The 21983-nt window shown below is 49.3% G+C and overlaps 1 protein-coding gene across 12 annotated transcripts in view; it reads right to left on the bottom strand.

Annotated features, from left to right (window-relative positions):
• Nucleotides 1-28: 28 nt before the first annotated feature.
• MYO9A (myosin IXA) overlaps nucleotides 29-21983 on the bottom strand; it is a 162649-nt gene continuing 140694 nt past the window's right edge. For 7 of the 12 annotated variants that reach the window (XM_052672077.1, XM_052672079.1, XM_052672083.1 and 4 more), the window contains 18 exons: nucleotides 21439-21651; nucleotides 16564-16676; nucleotides 16135-16292; nucleotides 14401-14624; nucleotides 13793-13909; nucleotides 13173-13361; nucleotides 12252-12299; nucleotides 11529-11640; nucleotides 10553-10614; nucleotides 8393-8585; nucleotides 8075-8203; nucleotides 7383-7488; nucleotides 7147-7278; nucleotides 5956-6079; nucleotides 4922-4975; nucleotides 2854-3056; nucleotides 2515-2657; nucleotides 29-2141 (listed from right to left, as the gene is read on the bottom strand). In XM_052672077.1, coding sequence (XP_052528037.1) covers nucleotides 1690-2141; nucleotides 2515-2657; nucleotides 2854-3056; nucleotides 4922-4975; nucleotides 5956-6079; nucleotides 7147-7278; nucleotides 7383-7488; nucleotides 8075-8203; nucleotides 8393-8585; nucleotides 10553-10614; nucleotides 11529-11640; nucleotides 12252-12299; nucleotides 13173-13361; nucleotides 13793-13909; nucleotides 14401-14624; nucleotides 16135-16292; nucleotides 16564-16676; nucleotides 21439-21651 — 2772 coding nt within the window. In that variant the 3' untranslated portion in view covers nucleotides 29-1689. Of the gene's footprint in view, nucleotides 2142-2514; nucleotides 2658-2853; nucleotides 3057-4921; nucleotides 4976-5955; nucleotides 6080-7146; nucleotides 7279-7382; nucleotides 7489-8074; nucleotides 8204-8392; nucleotides 8586-10552; nucleotides 10615-11528; nucleotides 11641-12251; nucleotides 12300-13172; nucleotides 13362-13792; nucleotides 13910-14400; nucleotides 14625-16134; nucleotides 16293-16563; nucleotides 16677-21438; nucleotides 21652-21983 lie in introns of those variants that run through there. The other 5 variants (XM_052672080.1, XM_052672089.1, XM_052672086.1 and 2 more) reach the window with 3 other exon arrangements.

The raw sequence follows: 21983 nt of genomic DNA, 5'->3' as shown, positions 1-21983 counted from the left end.
ATCCTCTTACAATACATACTTCCGTGGGTTTGGTTTTGGTTTTTTTTTTGTTTTTTTTTGTTTGTTTTTTTTCCTTTTTAACTTACACTCGGCATTCTTATAAATTACTTTAAAAAAATTTCCATTAAAAATAATAATTAACAACACGCAGCCCACGTCCTTTCCAGTAGTAAGTACATTCACTTGGTACGAGGAGCGGATCGTCGTCCAAAACCAACACCGTGCCCCAGAACGGCCGCGTGCGGGCACAGGGAGCAGCAGGGTGCCAGCTTTGTGCTGGGTGGGGACCTGCTAAAACCACCCCAATTTCTGGGGGCTCATCGCTCATTGCTAGTTTAGATCCTGCCAGTGAGAGGGATATATACAAAATTTTATATATATATATATTATTACATACATAGAGGGAGGTGATGCGTCAGCTGGATGCGCCGGCCCTGCTGCTCTCGTGGTGCCGGGGGGAGGTGGGTGTGGGATGGGACGGTGCTCTATTGGAGGAGACCTCGTCCTAAAGTCTGAGCTTTGAAGGATCGTTTTGGTGGGATTTCTTTAAATAACAAGGCCTTTCCGCTAAGCGAGGGGGAGAAGTGGCTCGTCCCAACACGGGGGGCTGCGTGGGGATGATGCGCTCCCCATTTCACTGCGTGGCTTAAAAGGGAAAACAAAAACAACCACCAAGAACGAAGATTAAAATAATAAAAAGGCAAATAAATAAAACACCCCTTGAAATCACAGGCACTGGGGGCCGGGAACGGGGGGTTGCATCGCCACGTCCCCAATCCCAGTGAAACCAACAGAAAACATGCAGGAAGACTCAAGTTATTGGTGCTCTCCATCTTTCTGGAGGTGTTCAGGGAAAGGCGTGCAGCCCAGTCTGCCCAGAACGCCAAGCAGAAAGGGGCAGACGCAGCACCTATGGATCCCATCAGCGCCCCCAGGCTCCCAGTCTCTCCCATCCTACAGACAGGCAGCCCTCCGGCTGCAGCAGGAGCCAGCAGCCCCCATCGTTAGCGAGCGCCACTCATTAGTGCTACTGCAGGCAGTGCTTCTGAGCCCTGCTAATTACAGCCCGATGGAGCAGTGGTGGAAGACGCAGTGAATGGCCGGGACCTGTGCTGCCCACTGACCCCTCGCCCTGGCACAAAGTCCTTTTTGGGGCAAAATATTTAAAAAAAAAAACAACAACAAAACACAACCAATAAAAAAAAAGTATTTACAATAAACTCCAGTAAACCAGAATATAAACAGAGCTTCAAGTAAGTCCTTGATTATTATTATTTTAATACTGATGGTCTGAAAAAGAAATAAAAATAAAATTAAAAAAAAACTACCACGAGAGGAGGGCACATTGGAAATAGGAAAGAACAACCAGAGCTGAGTCCTGTTGGCAGATCTCCTTCTCACCGTTCCACGCGCCCTGCAGCTCATGCACACCGCGGTGTGTTCCGGCGCTCTGTTTCCCACTGCCTCCTCCTCCTCCTCCAGCACAGAGGACCCGGCACGGCGGCTCCTTCCCCGACGTCCCTCTGTCTGTCCCTCTGTCCCCGTGCCGGCCGTCCCAACCCCACACCATTGAGGCCACCGCCGAACCCATCCCCAGCAGCTTCCGCATGGAGCGCTCATTTTGCAGCCCGAGCGGTCGGGGGATGACAGTGACGATGATGGCAATGGGGACGTCGTCACCCTGGCGTCTCACACCATGAACTCGTTGCTCCCCAGCAGGACAAGCTGCTGGCCGGCGCTGCGGTCAGCATCGGGGTTCCTTTTGCGGCCGAGCCCCCCTTCTGGCACCTCTTTGGTTTTCGGGGGGGAGTTCTTCACGCTCTTCAGTTTCTGCTTCCCCTTCTCGGGGTTGAAGGTCCCGCGCGTGGTGAACTGCGGCCGCTCGTCGCAGTGGGGCTCGGGGGGCTCGCCCAGGGCCCCCGCTCGGTAGAAGGGCGACTTGGAGTACATCTGGAAGCGCTTGCGAGGCAGGTGGGGCAGGCAGGAGGTGGACGACTGGGAGGAAGAGGAGGATGAGGAGGAGGAGACGAGGGATGGATTCGGCGTGTCCGCCACGTCTGGCCGCGTCCTGGGGTGCCGCCGCAGCCGGCCCGGCCCCTCCGCCTTGTTGGGGCGCAGGGAGCTAAGTGCTACACTTCGCTCTGCAGGACAGGGAGGCAGCAGGTCAGTAATGCGGTCCTCGGAAGCATCTGGGCTCCCCATCTCAGCAGGGACATATAAAGCAGGGAGAGAACCCGACCCGACACAGGTGAGATGATCCCACCTCCACTGCATCGCTCACAAAGACATCCCGTGTCCTGGCAGTGGGAACAATAACCTGAGCACCTGGGACGCCGTGCCCAGAGAAGCGCACACCTCCTCAGCCATTCAAGAGGCAGCACGATCTACAGACCCTGGGTGTTTTAATCATTAATTAACACCAATCTCATTAACCCAACTACATTGCTCTACGCAGAGCTTTGCTGTGGAACAACTGCATTGAAAGCTGCCTGATTGCAGGTTCTACTGACTCACCTGACCGATCAGAGATGGCTCCTTCGGAGTCAAAGTTCAGGTTTTCTGAGCTGTCAGCAGTGCCGATGGAGGCTTCTGACTCGAGTGTTTCATCATCAGAGGCGCGAGGCTCCAGCGTCAGCATCTCGAATGTCAGCTCCTCCCTGCAAAACCCAACTCTGTGACCCAACAGAACCAAAAAAGAGGGGAGGAAAGCAAGAGGGATGCACAGAGTCCTCCAGTTCAACCCACGAGCAGCACATCCTCCCCAGAACCAACTGCCATCACGCCATCCCCAAGTTGAACCTCTAGATGCAAGGCGTGGAAGTGAGCCAAGCTTGAATTCAAGGGCAAACTCACTTCTCCTTCTGCAGGCTTTCGATCTGCTCGGTCAGCACCCTCTCCTCCTGCTGCATGGCTGCTTGCTGCTGCTCTGTCACATCCAGCTCCATGGCCTCCTCGCTGCTCACGGTCTCCTCAGGGACGTCAGACACCGAGGGCAGGCGCACGGCCACAGGGGACGTAGGGCTGGGGAAGGTGCCGCGCCGCACGCGGCCTTTGCCCTGAAGAGAAACATCAGAGTCAAGCGAGGATTATTTTGCACAGCCCATTTTTGGGGGACTCCTCCTCCCTGGCACAAAGGGATGCAATGGGATGATGCGACACAACGGCAGGTTTGAGAGGAGGAGGGTCTGCTAAGCAGGTGGGGGAAAGCGCTGCAAAAAAAACAGGTGAGGAATAGCTGGGGGACAGCAAAAAAACTAACGGTCAAATAGAAGAGTCCTGCACGTTTAGTAGTATTAAAACTTCTGATTATGAAAAAGGTCTTAGATGGGAGTATCGTAGATGGAGAAATATTGTGAGTGCAAATGGCCTCTGCTTTACCTTCAGAGGAGCTGCTCCACAGGGTGGAAGAGAAATACTGATCTTTGGACACAAAGGATGCTGAGGAGTAGTGCGCTTTGTGGGCACGCCATGGCCATTAAAAAGCTTTTGTCCTAACTGTTGCTGTAACGGAACACAACTCATCTCCTGAAGTCAGGATCCTGAACTGGTCAGAGAGTGAAAGACGAGTGCAACACGAGAGCAACATGGAAAACCCAGCACTTGCCTCTGCTCCACCTACAGGCTGCCCTCTTCTTTCAAACAATCATTGTGCTTCTTGGTGAGACTGAATCCCCTTCCTGCTGCACTTTGCCTCATTCATCAGTTCACAAAAAGCTTTTCTTCGCACGGGGCTACTTCAACATTGTAGCTGAGGTACCTCTTGGTCTTCCTCATAACTCACATACCCAGGACATGGGAGAAAAGCCTCCCTTTTTCACTTTGAAAGCAAAAAGCTATCAGGAATGCAAGCAGGGATCTTTCCTCAAATGGCAAAGCAAACCTATGCTGGCATCAATGGGACACAGCCCAAGTGGGAGGCAACACTGAGCACTGCTTCCTCCTGCAAGGTTTGTTAAATCCTCCAGCCCGGACAAACGCTGCTGCTCAGCACTGAGACGTGAGATTTGCTCCATTTTACCCTTTCATCTCCTGCTGTCGCACCTGGGAGATCTTTCACAAAGGAGCTTCCGCGCAACGCAGCAACGTTCCTCTGATGGCATCACGTGGGCTGCTGAGCCGAGGCACAGCCACCTGAATCCTATTAGCAAAAAGCCCTGAGCTCCCAAAGATCCCCTGTGCCTCGTGTACTGCTCTCCCTGCCTATGGGGCGCTCAGCAGCGAGCGGATGCTGCAGTGACGACATCCACGTGGGCTTTCAGCAAAGCCCTCTCCTCTCCCAGCTGCTGCAAGCGGAAAATTCCCCGGTGGGTCAGATGTGGGTTTGCTCACAGTGCTTGCGTGTCCAATGCTGGCTGGAACGAGCAGGGTGACAACACTTTTTGGTGGTAAGAGCAGGGTTTGCTCTAAAAGAAGGAGCTTTCATGGTCCTACGTTTGGTCTCACTGGGCAGTGTGCTGCTGCAGGGCTGCTGGATGCCCACATCCATCCTGGGCTGCCCTGACCATCAGGGTACAGCAGCCAGGCTGCCCAGAGCCCTTCAGCAGATGCCATATGATCACTATGGGATTCACCCACCGCAGTCAAAGCAACGGCTTCACAGTGCCTAAACGCAACCCCAGCAGGAATCATGGATGGGAGCAATGAATCAAGGAAAGCAAAAGTGAGGAGGGCACAGAACGGAAAAAGAAAATGCAGAAGTGATGGTGAAAGCCACTTCTCACAGAGCTGCATGCAGGGGCGAAGGCACAAGCCCGGCACAGTTTGGCTGCTGCTGCTCCTGGGGGTCCCAGAGAGCCACCTGCAGGGGGACAAGACGGGCAATGTCACAGACGATGGCCGGTGGCACGGGGCTGGAATGAGCGGCGGTCACACAGAACGGAGGGACGCGGCTGGCACAGAGCGCCGTGCAGTGAATACATACCGGGATTGAACTGCGGGTTATGCTCATAAATCTAACTGCAATTAGTACGGGTTTCTGGATTAGAGAGGACATGAAAAGGAAAGCAGAAGGTTAGAGTGCACATGCCATCGTCCCTCCAAAAGAACTGTTTTTTCTTCGCTTCTGTCTTTTTTTAAACCAGGACGAGCGAGGCGGCTCTGCAGTATCAGTGCCAGCACACGGCCGAGCCCCAAGCTTGGCAAAATGACCCCCAGAGTTGGGTCAGACCTGCCCTGAGGGCCGCTGCAGGCAGCTCAGCCCCACAGCATGGGTCTGGATCAGGCATCTCCTGATCCCACAGCCAAAAAGCCACACGTAGCATCAGCAGCCCACCGGTGCGCTGGGACGAGCAGGAGCCAGAGCAAGCCATCGCTCACCCCAAAGCATGGAAGCTCAATGAGATGGTTGGGGAGCCTCAGGGAGCTCAGTTTGGATTCAGGTGATGTTACTGAGCTCATCAGCAGCACAAGGAGGACAGAGCCAGTGGTTGTGGGCTGCTTCAGTCCAGGTCTCCCTTGCGTTTGTGCATGGGGTGACAGCAAGGTAAGCAGAGCCTGGATTCAACACAAATTGCTCGAATGTGCAAGATAAAGCCTGAAATGTAAACAGGAGCCTCTGAGCTCGAGTGACTGCATTTCCATCGAGCCCTCTCTCAGGCTTCTTTCCCATCGCCTTTGCTGGGTTTTTGTTTTGCCTAATTCCCTGAAATCATGGCGAGCTGCCATGGGGCTGGGAGATGTGCTGCCTGGGGTGGGATGGTTTGGGAGGTGCAAGGGGGTGGGGAGCCTGGAATAAGCAAGGAGAGGTAAGCAGGATTGCTTCAAGTGAAAGGAGAGGACAGGAGAGAAGAGAGGTGACTGTGTCAGAGCCAGAAAGCAGTCTGACTTTCTCTGCAGCAAGACAGATGTTCTCTGCGGCTATGATGGATGCACCACGGGAACACCTGATATCTGCCTTGGTGCAAATTCCCTTGTAAAAGGAAAGGGACACGAGTCTGGGCAGGTGCAGCATCTCACCATTGACCTGCGGATCAAGGACAGGCGGCTCTTGGCTTTGTTCTCAGCAAACTCCAGGCTGTTGATGTCCTTGAGGCGAGCCTTGTATTTGTTCATCTGCTCGATGACAATGAGTTCTACACAGCTGGGAGGCAAAAAAAGACAAAACTGGAATCAGAAAGGTTTTTATTACAGCTGTCTCTGCCTGGTGTAAAGATCTGCTCTGCTTGAGAGCTTCAGCATGCAAGGATGCAAAGAAAAAGACCAAGGAAATTCCCTAAGAAGAGCGACAGAATACATAGTTCCAAAAGTAATGTCTCTTATTTGTTTCCACGGAAAAAAGTTTCCATGGGTCAGTATTGCAGGCGGCCCTGTTTGATATTTTTATGCACCAAGTTGGGACGAAGCGATGATCTGTCTGGGGGCAGGCAGGTCCTACAGAGGGATCTGGACAGGCTGCATCGATGGGCTGAGGCCAACAGGATGAGCTACAAGACCAAAGGTTGGGTCCTGTGTTTGGCCATAACAACCCCAGGCATTGCTACAGGCTTGGGGCAGCAAGGCTGGAAGCTGTGCAGAGGAAAATATTTCTTAATAACTTATACTTCTGGGTATAAGTTGACAGCCAGCTGAAAATCAGCCAGCAGTGTGGAAATAATTAGGAAAAATTTATTCTCAGAAACAGTGGTAATGTGTTGGTAGAGGCTGCCCATGGAGGTGGCAGAGTCACCATCCCTGGAGGTGCTGTTGCAGAAAACAGCAGATCTGAGACACATGGTTAGTGGGCATGGTGGGGATGGGTTAAAAGTTGGATTAAATGATCTAAAGAAGTCCTTCCCAACTTTAATGATTCTATGAAGTTACGGCCAAGCTTAACCCAAACTGCAGCAAGCACAGAAACATTCCACATGATTATAACACACAAATGGGCAGTGCTATATGGGTCCTACCAGGTGGGTCTCCAACAACAGAATAAAGATCTGGCTGTCATGAACGGGATTAACACATCAGCACAAGCTCCACTTGTTTCTGCTATGATCTGCTGGTCATTAAGGATGCAGAGAACTTGTTTTAAACCCCTGGTCTGCTTTGGCGGATCCTCCCTTTCTTAACCCCACTGACTACTGAGAGAACACGAAATACTTCATTAAGATGCAGTTAACAGGCACAGCTGTAGAGGTTTTATCATTTCCACGCTAAAGCTTTTCTTACGTGGTTGTTTTACTGATGTCCTGAACGCTCTGCAGGGGGTCCGTCGTGTCGGGGCAGCGGAGGATACAGGGAGCAAAGACGATGGCCAAGGCGTTAGCTGACATTCGGTTGGTCTCTTCTTGGAGAGCAATCCTGAAGGAAAAAAAAGATTACTACAGAAGCCAGGGGTGAAGGCAGCTCCTTCACCTCTGCCACTGCCGACGATGACCCACGGCTGCCCTGCCTGCCCTGTGTACCTGACCAGGTGGAAGATGAGGCGCTCCAAGGTGCTGAGATGGGTGCGTGAGAGCTGGTCAATGACCGAGTAAACTCCTCGCACCGTCTCCCTCCTCTCCTGCAGGCCTGCAGAGAACACACCAGCCTTGTTAGGGGCACTGCTGCATTCCACCTCTGTTCACTGTTTAAAATCACACATTCTTCTTGCCTATTTGCACTACTTAAAAAGACGTAGCTGGCGAACAGGTTGGGCTTATGTCTGCTGCACAGCAAAGAAAAGTCACGCTACCGAGCACAATGCTGACCTGCCTGTGGCTTTGTGTAAACAAACTCACAGCAGAACGTCAGACTCTGGGCAAATAAGACTGGGCAAAGTAAGATGATTTGGGCCCCAAATGTAAATACAGAATTAGGTACTTCAAGTAGCTCTCATTTCCCTCAGCCTGGGAACTGAAATCACAAAATGGTTTGGTTTGGAAAGGATCATAAAGAGCATCCAATTTCAACTCCCCTGCCATGGACACAGACACTTTCACTAGACCGAGCTGCACAGAGTCCCATTCAGCCTGGCTGTGAACACCTCCAATGATGGGGCATCCACAGCTTCTCTAGGCAACCTGCTCCTAGGCCTCACCACTCTCGGATTTTAAACTTTCTTCCTTATATCCAGTCTCAACCCACCCTGTAGCAGTGGGAAAGGACCATCGCTTACCCATCGCCCGCAGAAACTCCTCGTACAGCTCGAAAGTCATGAGAGGGTTGGGCAGATCTCGGAGCCACTGCTTGAAGACGCTGGCAATGACGTGGATGTTGTAGTCATCTAAATTCACATTATCTATGTCTGCTCGGTGAGGCCCAGCAGAGCGTTGAGAAGAAGGCATAAATAGAAGAAATAACGATCAATATTAAGCTGTAAGCAAAACCAGATTTTGGAATGGGCATTTGGTTGGAAATGCAGAAGCAGCGCCTGCTTACACCAACTCTTGCTGTTGCAGAGATTTTTCTTCCTGCGCTTTGTTTTCCCTTTTACCTGTATCGAGCCCTTGCCGCAGCTCCTTGATCTTGTTGGTGGACCCTGATTTTCTGTAGATGCCCTCTGTGTACAGCCCGTGCATTTCTATGTAGTTGATCAGCTTCTCCACCAGCAGCGGCACGGCTCGCTCCTCGCTGGTCAGCCGGGCGAGCTCCACTCCGAACTGCCGGGACGAGAGCTCAGGATCGTACTGATGGGAAGAGAAAAATGGGAAAGGGCTGAAACAAACTGCAGAAAGCGATGTGCCATGACCCAAAGTCATAACCACGGGGTTTTCTTTGTTTAACAACCATGGTTATGGCGCTCCTGGCCAAAGACCTAACAGCATCTGGACACAAGTGCCCAGTCCCAGCACAGGGAATCAAGACAGCACACGATGCAGTGCAAGGCTCTGAAACAGGTCACAGCTCCTCTTACAACTCCTACATCTTTACTTTCCCTACTCACGCCATCCTTCCACCAATAATGCACAGCTCGCTGCTGAAAGCAACCCCAAAAACAGGGATCCACCAAGCACAGGCAAGCCAGAGCCTTCCTACAGGAAGACCTGGAACCATCCAAGTGGAGACACTGTCATTTCATTGTCAGCTCATAAAAACTGATGCAGAGAAACAACATAGCATGAGAAGACTCCAAGCATCTTTGAGCAACCATTGAGAGCTGTTTTAAGTTTTGTTTTTCAAGAAAGGAACAAAAAAGGACTGAAAGATCAACTGAGGTGAACACATCAGTACCTCCTTTGTGACATTTAACTAATGAACCCACTGCAGGCAGTTCTCCTATTGTCCTGCAAAATGTTAACAGCCTCAACTCTTCCTGTTTGCTGCATTCCTGGTGAGTGTCACTGAAGCACTGGCACAAGGAGCAGCTTCTTCTTGTGCCCCGTAAGAACAGTAGCATCTATCAAAGCCTGAAGGTCTCCCTGTAAAGAGGAGGCTCTGTTGCTCAGATCTCACATCACAGGTGCAAAAGGTCTGCAAGTATGGAAGACACTGCCATATTCTTTGAAAAAAATCAGTGATTTCACGAAGCTTCCCAGATCTGTAGAGCAGAACCTCATAGAACCCAATTTGCATTCCCAATTTGCAAAGATGGACTGCCAGAAAGGAAGAAAGTGCAGAAGAAACGTCATATCAAAGCAAACACATTTAAATACATGTATACATATTCAGGTTATTTCTTGGGAAAAATGTAATTACACTTTGTGGAGGCTGTACACCTGCAAAGCCTCCTGAGGGCTCATAAAGCTTTGCACACATTATTATCCTGGCTGCATTATCATTTTTTGGGGGCATAAGCAGCACGAAATAAACGATCCAAAGCAACAACCAAAAAAGAAAGCCTGATGACTCACTGTTCACTGGTGTGACCCGCTGCATTCATTCACTGTCAATCATATCCTCCAACACGACCAGCAGTATTTAATTCACCTCTAATGAGCACAGCAAGTGCTTCAGCACCATCCGCCCACCCTTCACCTCTTGCTGTCCCCGTCCTCGTGCCACAGCTCAGCTGCAGGGCTGCAGCTTTTTGGGGACCGAGCCCTATCAGAGCAGCGGGGTGAAGAGCAACCTGTATTTTTGCCTTTTGTACTGGGAACAAAGGCATCAGCCTCGAGAAACCAAGGCTGGAGGTGCTGCAGTGGGTCCTGCTTCTGGCTGTGGGCTGCAAGAACGCCACTGGAGGCATCCTGACCTTCTGAAAACAAGCATAAAGCCACAGAAGTCAAAACCAAAGTACCACTGTGACAGACACTGGGTTTCGCAAGTTCTCTTTCTAATAACACTGACTATTAAAAAATGTTATTTATTGATAGCAGCCACATTTTGAAGTCCTTGAAAACTACAAAATGAGGCAGGTTTCTATCGTTCAGCATGGCTACAAGCCAGGGAACATCACTGGAGGAGGTGCTGCATGACTGGGCAGATATATATTGATGCATCACTGTATTACTAGTGAAATATGTGCAGCCACAGAAGCAGTGAATGGAGTGACCTCCAGGGAGCCCCAGTCCAACCTTCAGCTCAGCAAAGGGTCATTGCCAGCTCAGTGCTCAGGTCCGTGCCCATAAGTGTTCATTAAAAAAAGGGGCTGTACGAGACTGGGATCACAAGTAGAAAGGTATTCAATGAGAAAAAAGGAACGAGAGGAGCTTACCTTTTTGGAGCACTTGGTCGTGGTTTTGAGACAGCACTTCTTGTGACAAGCGTATTTACATACTGCAGCAAAGAAAAAATTGCACTCAATAATCCAAAACTTCAGACCTCTGCAGAAATGTGAATTAAGTAATTCTTCTTAGGGCTGGGAGGTCAAAGGCAAGGCAAATTTGCATTTTTAGGGGTCAATTCTGTATTAGATTCACTCCAATGATAAAAAAAAAAAATTAAGCCTTTCATTTTAAAGGCTCTATATTTAAGTCCCTGAAGCATTAAAAAAACCTGACAGATCAACTCAGAAAACAATCCATGAGTCACTCTGAGCTATCAGACATGGATATACTCAGAGACTGGAAATAGCACCTAATTTGTATTCTTCCTGCACTGGATACCAGCCTGAAGCTCCACAGGGTGGCTATTTCTAACCTAATTGAAGAATCAATGGAAAAAAAAACAAAATAAGATCTCAACCTTGCCTGTTTCTTCATCTCCACTCTCCTGATTTACCCCAAAGTCCAAGTGCCTGCAGGTCAAATTCTCCAAGCACAATGATGGCCACAAGACTCGCAGGCATTCATCCCACAGAGTGCAGTTGTAGGGCATGTGTGCCATACCTGTCACAGAACCTTACCATCCCTTCTTAAAGTACTTACAGGTGGTTTGAATGGTTTCAAATCATGAGTTATGACTTCTTAAATAAAGCTCCCAAGCACAACACCACTGTATATTCTGGAAGGAATGGCAGGATGAACTCACCGGGTGACTTCAGAAATCCTTAAGGTTTGTCTCATAAGCTATTCTAATGTGAAAAACCCCAAACGTTGGACAGTGGGGTTGTCCAAAACAGTTGAAAAACCCTTTCAGAGCCCCAAACCCCGTGACTGTAATATAAGCATGTTAATATAATCTTAATTATATTTTAATTAAGATAATTAAGCAATGTAAGCAAATAAAAAAGTCAAATAGAGCACACTTACATTTACAAACAGAAGCTCTGTCCATTATCCAGATCAAGGAGGAACAATATTCACAGTAGGTGGGGATGCTGTACTGAGTAGCTTTGAAAATGTGCCCATTGTGCTCTTCGACCTGCAACGAGAAAGATTTGACGTGGTAGTGAGAAAAAGACTGGAGACTTCAGAATGGGGAACCCAATGGGGGCAGCTCTCCAGCATGGGCTCCTACATAGAACCACTGTGCTATTTCTCTTTTCTTTTTGGACCAATAACCCTGCAGCAGCTCAGAAATCCAGCCTGTATGGAAACAAATCTTCATCAAGCAGTTTAGAAACCAGCTGCGTTCGACTGGTCGAGCTCTCCATTTTGAAGAGCTCTTCTATGCTTCCATGGCCCTTTTTCCTTTACGTCTTTCCCAGTGCCATTACATCCTTCAAGACAAGAGCTCTGTCAGATACACATCTGGTCTTGACTAACGCGGGACGTGTTCTCATAGAACAACCTACAGCAGTCCTTGATCTGAAGAGCAGTGCTGCTTTACAGCCTGTTGTTTTAACCTACCGCCGTTCACAGGCAAACCAAATTCACCTTGTCCATCTCCCTCGCACCTTTTTGAGGTTGCACGCTCACTAGATGAGACACTGGGATCTCACCACAGCACGTATCATTAGCAGCTCTCTTATCAGGTGCAGCTCTGGCCGCAAGGACTGGTTCTTACACACAGGCCCAGGGTGCTCAACTCACCACATCCGCTTCTTTTTTCCTTCTCTTTTTTCGTTCCGTTTTTGGCACCTGGTATTAAAAGAGATTTGAGCATGTTAATAGACGATCCCCACAAGGAAAGCATGCACAGCTCTCATACGTGACTTTTTCCACCTCTTTCCAGCCCCGTCCTGCCATGCACTCCGAGGAGCACTCCTGCAAGGGACCACCCTACTTTCAGAAATCCCCTAGCCAACTGTCACCATCTTCATCTCAGAGCTGGGATTAGCTGCTACTCTGGCTCCATGTCCAGCACCTGTGACCTAAAGCATTCGATCCCAAGTAAGACACCCAAAGGCACAGCACTGCAGCCAGAGCCCTGGAAGAAATCCTATGCGGAGAGCCTGAGGACTCAGAGCAGATCAAAGATGGGACATCTGCTCTACTTGATGTGCAAGAAACACCATCTTCCAAGACCCAGGGATGGTCCTTGCAGACAAAAGGGAGGAGAAAGCGAGGAGGTCAGGTTTGTGGAGGAACACTGACTGCCTGAACTCAGCCCCTGAGGTCACTACCCACATACCCTGCTCCCAAAGCCAGACCAAGAGTGATGCATGTGGTCACTGGTGCTCAAGAGCCTAGGAAAGCCCAAGAAAAAACAGCACATTGCCTTTACTCATCTCTCAAAGATCTGAGCTGCCTTCCCACCCATAGATAGCTGAGGATTGGCCCTGGAGACAAGGTCCACTTGTTGGCAGTGGAGAAGGCCTAGCTCATCCCAGATAAGAACCTGAGTTTGCTGAGCCCAATAAAACAACACCAGTGAATCAAGCCTTGTGTGCCTGCTTACATGGCCCACCTCAGCTCACAACACAAGAGAAGACAACAGACCAGGTGTCTGAGTGTGACTCTGCAGAAAGATAGCTCACAAATCTTCCAAGAGCTCCAGAAAATGCTGAGTACCTTCACTGCAGTGTAGTCCAGGGGTTTGTACTCTATCATATATTCATCCAGGAAGACTTTGAATGTATTGACCCAGACTTTAACTGGAGACTCGCTCCAGTCCCTCTGTTCAAGCCTCATGGTCTTCTCAAGAATCTGCTCAAATAAGGCATACAGGTCCTTATAGCGGATGCTTTTCCCATCATCCATCTGTTACAGAAACAGAAGGGGAAAAAAAAGAAATTTTTACTCATATTAAGCTGCCTTCTCTGCTCCAGGCAATTATTTCAGTCCAAATGGCTTTTAACTCACTGCATTTCTCAGATGTTCACAACTCACAACTTTAACACACAGGTTTCCAGACCACTTGGGTGGCAGAGAGCTGTTTACTGACTTATTGTCATTTCCCATTCAGCTGAAACCCATTCTACTTTCCAGTGGACCTGAAATCTACACCTGAAGTACGCTGAGTTAAGGAGGAAGGGCAATTCCAAATTTACAGCTTCATGGGACTGAACGGAAATGAAGAGCATCTTCCCTTTAGGATAAGCAGATCGGGAATCGAAGGCCTGGTGACATCCCTACCAGCAGAACTCAAAGCATCTCCTGGAGATGCTGCCACGTGCTGCCCGCTCACTCACCGCTAACGCTGAGGAGTAAAAGCTGAAGATGTTTTGCCGGAATTCCTTCAGTGCTTTCTTGAACACAACATCCACCAGAGTGTCCTTCTTGCTGTCCTCGTTATCCAGCTCATTCATCTGGGAAACCAAAGGGCGTTATGCACCAACGTGACTTTTGCTGTGGCACTACGTAAGACGGAGCGCCGCTAACGAGCAGCTGCCCCACCACTGGCAGATGATGACAACATGCGGCTGCAAGGCAGTTTGTCCTGCACACAAACTCAGAATGTGGAAACACGAGTGCTTCCCTGGTGCCTTCAACTCTTGCCCTCCCGAGTCTCCCATTTCTGATGCCATTTAGGGGCAGTTCAAAGCAGTGGAAGCGCCAGAGCTGCTGCGCTCATGTGAAATGACCATGCCATATGTGCACAGTGTGCCTGCCCTTTGTCCCAGGCTGGCCCTGGCACATGCTGTGCACTCTTAGCAGCTTTGGGAACGCAACTAAAGCTTTCCCCTAGATGGATTATTAGCCTTGCTACTGCTGCTTCCACGATAACATCGCTCTGCCGCCGCCGCCTGCTCTCAGAGCTCTCTGATGATTTAACTGGAGCACCAACGGCAGGCGTTACCTTCTTCAGGAGAAACTCATCCATGCTCTTCAGGTCGCTCGCGCTGGTTATGATCTGCAGCGAGTCGTTCTGCCACTGCACAGGCTCCAGAGCCACGCTGCTGATTTTGACGCTACGTTTGCGCTTCACTTTGGGAGAAGGCTCTTTGTTCTCCTTAAATTCCCTTCGGTAGATTCCTGACAGCTCAGGGCTCCGCGGCGGCGTCAGATGGTGAGGACCCAACTCTAGGGGTAATAATTAGAAAAGGAGAGACAGAAAAAAGCACAGGTTAGCTGACACGCTCCCTGCCTGGCCGGAAATGCTGCGGCAGTATTTGTTTGGTGTTTGACTCCACTGGAGTTCTGCAGTGCGTTTTGTTTTTCTGCATCTCCTGAATTAGGTGAGATGAAGCATGAATCAATAAAAATGCTTCTTCCTGTGTTTTATGTAGGACCTGAAAGAGAAGCAGGGCTTGTTTCAGGCAGTAATAAAAACCTGTGGCAGCTGATGAGCTCTCAGTAAGTGAAAAATGATGCACCGTTTCCCAGAGCTGTACCGACAGCCAAGGTAACACAAAGGGAAAACAGTTCTGTCACCAAAATAAGGAGACAGGAGGAGAAAAGTACTGTGTGGTGCTTGTAGGAAGATTAAATGTCACTTCTCCATTGGTTACTTCCTCTGTCAAGAGGGAAAACATCTGTCACTGTCCAGACGGCTGCAGGGAGGATTAGCTCCAGGGCAGGAGATGGAGCTGCTGGTGACGGCACACAGCTGGCTTTGGGGCTTGGGGAGAGAGGTTTGTCCTCTGCCCTTGTCCTCTGTCTTCCAGAGTGAAGAGACAATTCCTACTTCTAAAACTACACAGAAATTGTGAAAGAAATAACATCTGCTTTGGATCGTATTGCACAGTATCTCTTTAGAGTGCTTTCTGAATCCCTCCAGATCTGTTCTGGATCCCAGTTTCTACCTTTCCTGCCACAGGGTTGATGTAACTCCTGAAGTCAACAGAAGCAAAGCAGCATGTCCTCCCCATCTGTGCCATTTCCCAATTCATTTTCCTACAGCAGCCTCACACAGATCACACAACCATGTCTGAAACTCCAATTTACAGATACTTCAGCCCTACAGACAAACATATTTATCATAGAATCACAGGATGGCCTGGGTTGCAAAGAAGCACAGTGCTCATCCAGTTCCAACTCCCTGCTGTGTGCAGGTCACCAACCAGCAGCCCAGGCTGCCCAGAGCCACATCCATCCTGGCCTTGAATGCCTGCAGGGATGGGGCATCCACAGCCTCCTTGGGCAGCTGTTCCATCACCACCCTCTGGCTGAAAAACTTCCTCCTCATATCCAACCTACACCTCCCCTGTGTCAGTTTAAAACCATTCCCCTTGTCCTAACACCATCCACCCTCACAAACAGCCGTTTGCTCCCTTCAAGCACTGGAAGGCCACAATGAGGTCTCCTTGGAGCCTTCTCTTCTCCAAGCTGAACAATCCCAGTTCCCTCAACGTTTCCTCATAGGAGAGGTACTCCAGCCTTCTGATCATCTTAGTGGTCCTCCTCTGGACCCGCTCCAAGAGCTCCACATCCTTCCCTTCTACGTCTTTACCCACATCACCATGAACTAGGTTACCCTTAACGGCTACGTAAATCCAGACTCCCAACAGCTACAGCTTTCATCTCTGCTATGACAGCAAAAGCAGTATCTGTGCCACTACAACACACCGCTGCCTGCTCACCCACCACTCACCTTCGCCAAGCTGCAGGCCAGCAGCCACCTCTCTGCTGGGCACCTCCTGCTCAGCATACAGCTCCAGCAGTTCAGACTGCGTGGCAAGCTTCTCCCGGGGGGTCTTCTTCTCCCCCTGCTTTCCCTTCCCCCAAAATCTCATCTTGGCTCGTTGAGACCTGCAAACAATTTGCGGCAAGAGGAACTGCCTTAACTAGGGAAGTGTCCTTCGGCTCAGAATTACCCAACGCCTCCCAGACCTTCACGTCCCTTTAGGAGTTAAATTTATATGATGGCCTCTTGGCAAATCTGTACGATTGCAAGCTCATGGTCACGTACAAAACATGCAATCGGTGATTACGGCTGGTTGAATCAAAACTACTGAGCTGAGGACCAGCAGGGTTCAGGGATGCAGAAGGGCCCGGGACAGGCTTGTCCCATGTTCCTTACCTCCCATCTGGGGCAAGGGGCTTCTGTGTGGCTGCCAGCTTCCCAATCTCCCCCTGAGACATGGTTTTGTGAAGCTTTGGTTGGCCATCCCCCGAGGAGAACCGCTGAACTGTCTGTAATGATTCAAGGGTGAACTATTAAAAAATGACACCGCTCTTGGAATGCCAGATAAGGTTTTTTCTTAAAGCAAAAGTTAAAGATTTTACCTGTAATGACTGAAAAACACACCTTTATTTTTATCTGCTATAGTCCTAGCTACAACTGCAACTACTGAAGTATATAAGGATTTCTAAAGCAGGACAGTTCTTCATTCCTGCTTTGAGGTCTACCTTCTCTTTAGTAACAAATGCAGAAAGCCAGTGTGCCCCAGGCCACAGGTTTGTCACCAGCACAGAGCTGGGCAGCTCTGCGTTCAATTAGAGCCCATTAGCACAATCGTTAGCCAAGCCAAGCTGATTTGTGGTGCTCCCAAACCTACAGCATGGATCCCTCCCAGCAGAGCCTGCCTTCAGGCTCCCATATGAGACTTTGCAGAAGGGAACAAAAATAGGAATCCAAAGACTTTGTGCCAAGGACTCATTAAGATGGATCCTTTAGAAACATTAAACAGCTTTGATATGAAAGATCCCTGCTTTCATCACCACTTCAAGAGTCATGGGATAATTTCCTAAGGGCAAAGTGAATTTGCAATAATTAACGGAATTCCACAAACAATAAATTACAAATTATTATTTCACACTGTACAGTGATTTTGCACTATTTCTATTGTCTCGTGCCTGGGAAGAGAGTCAGGGCAAGAGATGGTGCATTTCCTCCTCTCCCTGGGAGAGGCCTGAGCTGAGATGCTTAATGACCTGCAGTTGCTATCCAAAAAGCGTGTCCCAAGAGGCAGCACAAACAGAGATGTTACCTTTCTATCTCTCTTTTCATGTGCTCACAGGCGTTCACCACTGTTATGTGAGCCACACCATTTGTCTTGGGAAGCATTCCTGAGATCTCCCTTTGGTTTGCCCAGCACAGAGGAAGAAGCCACCCAAAAGGCAGCGTGGCCCAGAAACATTCTGACCACATTTATAAGAACAGCCACTTTTGCACTTTTTTTCCATGGCAGCTGTGACTGGAGGGGGGACTTTTGGGAAGCAGGGAATCAGGCTGCGTGACGTGACTTGAAGGTATCTTCTTTAGCTTTCCCTTAACCTAGATTCCCAGCTGGATGCATTGTGTTTTTAAGCATTCCCCCCCCTTTTTTTTTCCTATTAAAAACACTCATATAAAATTCTGCAATACGTGGGCCTCACCAATCTCCAGTTCATTCCTCACCCTGCACTAACCTCCTTGCCAGCCAGGAGATGGCAGCACACAAGGCAAAACTGCCATTCTTGTTCCTCTTGTCAGTGATACCATCTCAGTGATGATCCCATGTAAGTGGTGGAGAGATAGAAGGCAAAAAAAGACCTCATAATCCATGGAATGGATTAGACACGTCAGGACAGAGAGAAAGTTCTCTGTTAAATTCTGCTAAAAGGTCTTTCTATGAAGCAAAACACAGCAGGGTCATCACTGCCTGCTGCATGCTAATAGATGGGGCCTGGAAATGATCCTCACCTTTACCAGCATGGAACAAAACCGTGTGCTCCCTGGCATCGGTGCCTGAGTGCACAGGTGGAAGAGGCACACAGCCTCACTGCTAAGGCTCACAGTGACTTTGTGGCCTTTCTTTTGTCACACGTAGGCACCTCTGGGACCGCATGCTTCCCTGCAAAGCTTTCATAGGGAGATGGTCCCTACCTGTAATCTGACCAGTACCACCACGTATCTCCCTGCTCTGCCTCTATTTTCGGACTGTTTCAGCTAAGTGTTTCCTCTGCTACCACTGCAAGGCTCTGAGAGAGGACTGAAGGCATTTTTGACACTGATCCTTTTGTCTGAGGGACTCCTCCAGCAGAAGGGCCAGATCCTTGCCTGGGAAACATTCCTCACCCTGGGTGCACCACAAAGCACGAAGCCAGGAGTCTGCAATCATCCTGTGGAGGAAGAGGGAACCCCATTTTTTCCTCCAAAAGCACAACCTCTATTTTGCTTGCCATTTCACAAATGAGATGATTTGTCCCAGCAGGCAGCAGTGCTGCACGCTGCACTGAAGGGCTTCCTAAATCTTGGGACAAGAGCTCTTCTGTCACAGCTGGCTCTTCAGGATCAGTGGGTGTCAGGCTGCTGTTTGTCAATTTGTGGCTTTAGGATGGAAGTTGGAGCAAAATACATCACTGCTTCAATCTAAAAGGCACTTGGGCTCCCTGCAGTCAGCAGTACCTTAAGCAGCCACCTACTATACTGGTGCACCTCGGGCTGTGGCCCTGGCTGATGATGCTCGTGGTCTTCGCTGCTCTTGGATTTAGGCCTGGAGCATCAGTGCCTGGTGAGCCACCACTGCCCCAAAAAAACAAGGGGTAACACAGTGCCAGTACAGTGCTAGTGCAGAGTCACCCTGTGCTCAGCTGTGCAAGGTTACACGTGCTCAGCCACCAAGCAGCACATCAAAAGAGGCCTTTGGGAAAGCTGCAGCCAGGGGCAGGATCTGTATGAATAAGCTATTTACCAGAACAACAACTAGACTGCATATGGAGACGGCTGGACGCGCCTTCATGTGAGTATCACAAGGCACAATAGATATGGCCACATGCATATCCCCTGCTTGAACCCAAGGTGCACCACTCTGCTCTATTTTAGGCTGCTTCATCATCTGCAACACCCAGCTGGGCTCTACTAATAAATACGAATAAGCAGTCCCTCAACTTTGCTGCTTTCAAGAGCTCTCCCTTAATGGTGTGGTGATCCTGACACAGAGAAGCCAAAGAGCTGGTGCCAAACCTGCAATACAGAATACAGATGGAAACACCGTACGTGGGGCCAGGACACACAGACACGGGATACACTGCACACACAGCTTTACGAGTAGGGTTTGCTAGAAAGCAGAACTCAACCCCGCAATGTGGAACTGCTGTCTGACCCACAGTTAGAGCCGGGGACAGAGCACAGAGAAAAGAGATACAGGAGGAGAGATGAGACACAGCTGGCACTATTGCTACTTGCATGCAGCGAGAGCTGTTAACCCAGGTGAGCAGAGTCCCAGCAGCACCTCTACGTGAGCCAGCTCCCTCCCAGGGATGGAGTTTTCTTGCTCAGCAGAGACTGCCAGTGGGAAAGACTTCTACAGCTAAAAAACAAAGCTTTGTAACAGGGTAGCCTCCAGGAACACAGCAGGACACTTGTCCCAGACCCTCGCCATGCTTTGAGCTGCTGCTTCCAGCATTTCCAAGGACCTGGTCCACTGCCATCTGAGCAGCCAACAAGACTGTGGCAGAAGGAAATCCAGAGGGAAATGCTGGCATTTAACATCACCTTGGAGAATTCTGTTGCCTTCACCTTACCAAGACTCCCTTGGACAAAAGCACATCAGCACGCATTGAGCGCCTGGGACAGCCTTCAGGCAACATAGCTTTCCTGGGCTCCTCAGATGGTTTCAGACCTGCACCTCCCAGTTTGGCTTCTTGTTCCTATTTTTTCCCCATTTAAAAGATCTTTGATTCTTTTAAGTTAGTATCTTCTCACTCTCCCTTTCTCATCGCGTCTTCAAATCCACAGTTTGAGTGAAAGCAAGGGGGCAGGATGGAGGCACTGCATCTGCAGGGGCATGCTTACTTCAGCTGACTTCTCACCAAATGAGGGGGAAAAAACTGGTTCTGACATAAGTCCTATGTAAAATTCTCCCTTTCCTGTTACAAAAGCAGGGAGATGGACTAAAGGGCAGCTGAGTGAGTTCGGTTTGAAGAGTTGTACCTTTCCATCACGTTCCTGCCTGACAGCACTAGAGGTATTCCTGGCTCAAAAGACGAGATTTTATCAGGACAATCTGAATTTTTCACCCTTCCTGGTTAGGAAATTATCCTGGGGAAAAAAAAAGTGTATAATAAAAGCTGCTAACAGAGAAGTCAAAAAAGCCCTCCTTAGCTTTCCTGACAAAGGCAGATTTTAAGATCACATGAGATATTTGCTGTGGCAACACCACAAAATGGGCACAAAATGAAAAGCCAATCCTGCTCGTAGTTTTGTTTTTATGCTCTATCCCACATCCATCCCTGGAGTTGGAGCATACGAGTGAAGCCATGTGAGCACTTACACATGAGATGGTCACTGCCTTGTGCTCATCCAACATCTACGTGGGCAGCACAGGCACCTCAAGCCACAGGAAAAGTGGGCAAGAGTAGCAAGGGGCCGTCCTCTTGCACCCCCCAAACCTCTCAGTCACTGCCACCCCTCCTGGACAGAGCCACTAAGGTGTTTTTAAACACGCTATGCTTTTATTGCCCAATTCACAGGCTTTTACTTTCTCTAAGATACTCTCGGCTGACATTTGCCCAATAACTGAGGACTGGACAACTCTCGATAACCCAACTAAGGATACCAAATCAAAAGTGCAAGGTTTATATTTTTTTCCTCGTTGTCTGTTGCTTTTCTGGCCAATGTTTGCCTTGCTCTTTTTCTATGCATACGCTTTGCTAGAGCCAGTGGGAACCCAGGCACTTCCTAATGGAGGGAATCCTGGTGAAGCAATGAACAAACAAAAGGTAGTTGTGCAACCTAAAGCCGCTCTCCAACCAAGCCAGCAAACATCACCATGGTGGAGAGAGAATGAAATAATATCCCCTTCTGTTTCGTATGCGTTTCTGCTGTGTTCTCTGAGTTTACCCATCTACAACATTCGTGTGAGTGGGAGAAGAAGCAGCGTAGCATCCGTGCAGCCAAGGTTAGCAAAGAAACGCTCCCGCAGATCTCGCTCCCTCCTTTCTCCTATTCCCCAGCAAGTTGTAAAATTACCATTTCGGAGTCACTGTAACAAGCCTGGCCGAGCCGGGCCGCAGGCCCTGCCTCAGGGTGAGGAGGTAGGTCAGAGGAGAGGAGGAACTCAAAATTGCCATCGTAATCATCTTCCTCCGTATCCCCCTCCCCATCAGCAAAAGTACCTCTAGTCAAGAAATCGGAGCGCGTCCGCGCCATGCGGGCTTTCTTTTTATGGGTCGGTCTGGGAACCTGCTTGACCAAATGATAAAACATAACAACAGAAATAAAAGTTTGTAAAATGAAAATGTGAAAATAAAAAAGGAGATTCTACTGAAGCCTGGCAACGCAGCGCAGCTCAAATACGGTCTGAGGAACACTGCACTCCACGGAGGACACACGTTACTACACGTAGTGCAAAAACGACCAGCAAAAACAAAAGCCAAGACAGCACGGAGGAAGTGGGACAATAATGGATGTTACTTAAATGGACATTAAACCAAACAAGACAAGACTGCGTGCTACAGTGTTTGCCATCAGGACTGCGAGAGATCCTTGTCATCCAGAGCAATTCAGAGCTGCTA

This window comes from Tympanuchus pallidicinctus, unplaced genomic scaffold, assembly GCF_026119805.1.
Source record: "Tympanuchus pallidicinctus isolate F22 unplaced genomic scaffold, pur_lepc_1.0 scaffold12, whole genome shotgun sequence".
Taxonomy (NCBI): domain Eukaryota; kingdom Metazoa; phylum Chordata; class Aves; order Galliformes; family Phasianidae; genus Tympanuchus; species Tympanuchus pallidicinctus.
Note: the sequence above shows the minus strand (reverse complement) of the source record. Positions and strands in the feature narration are given on the sequence as shown.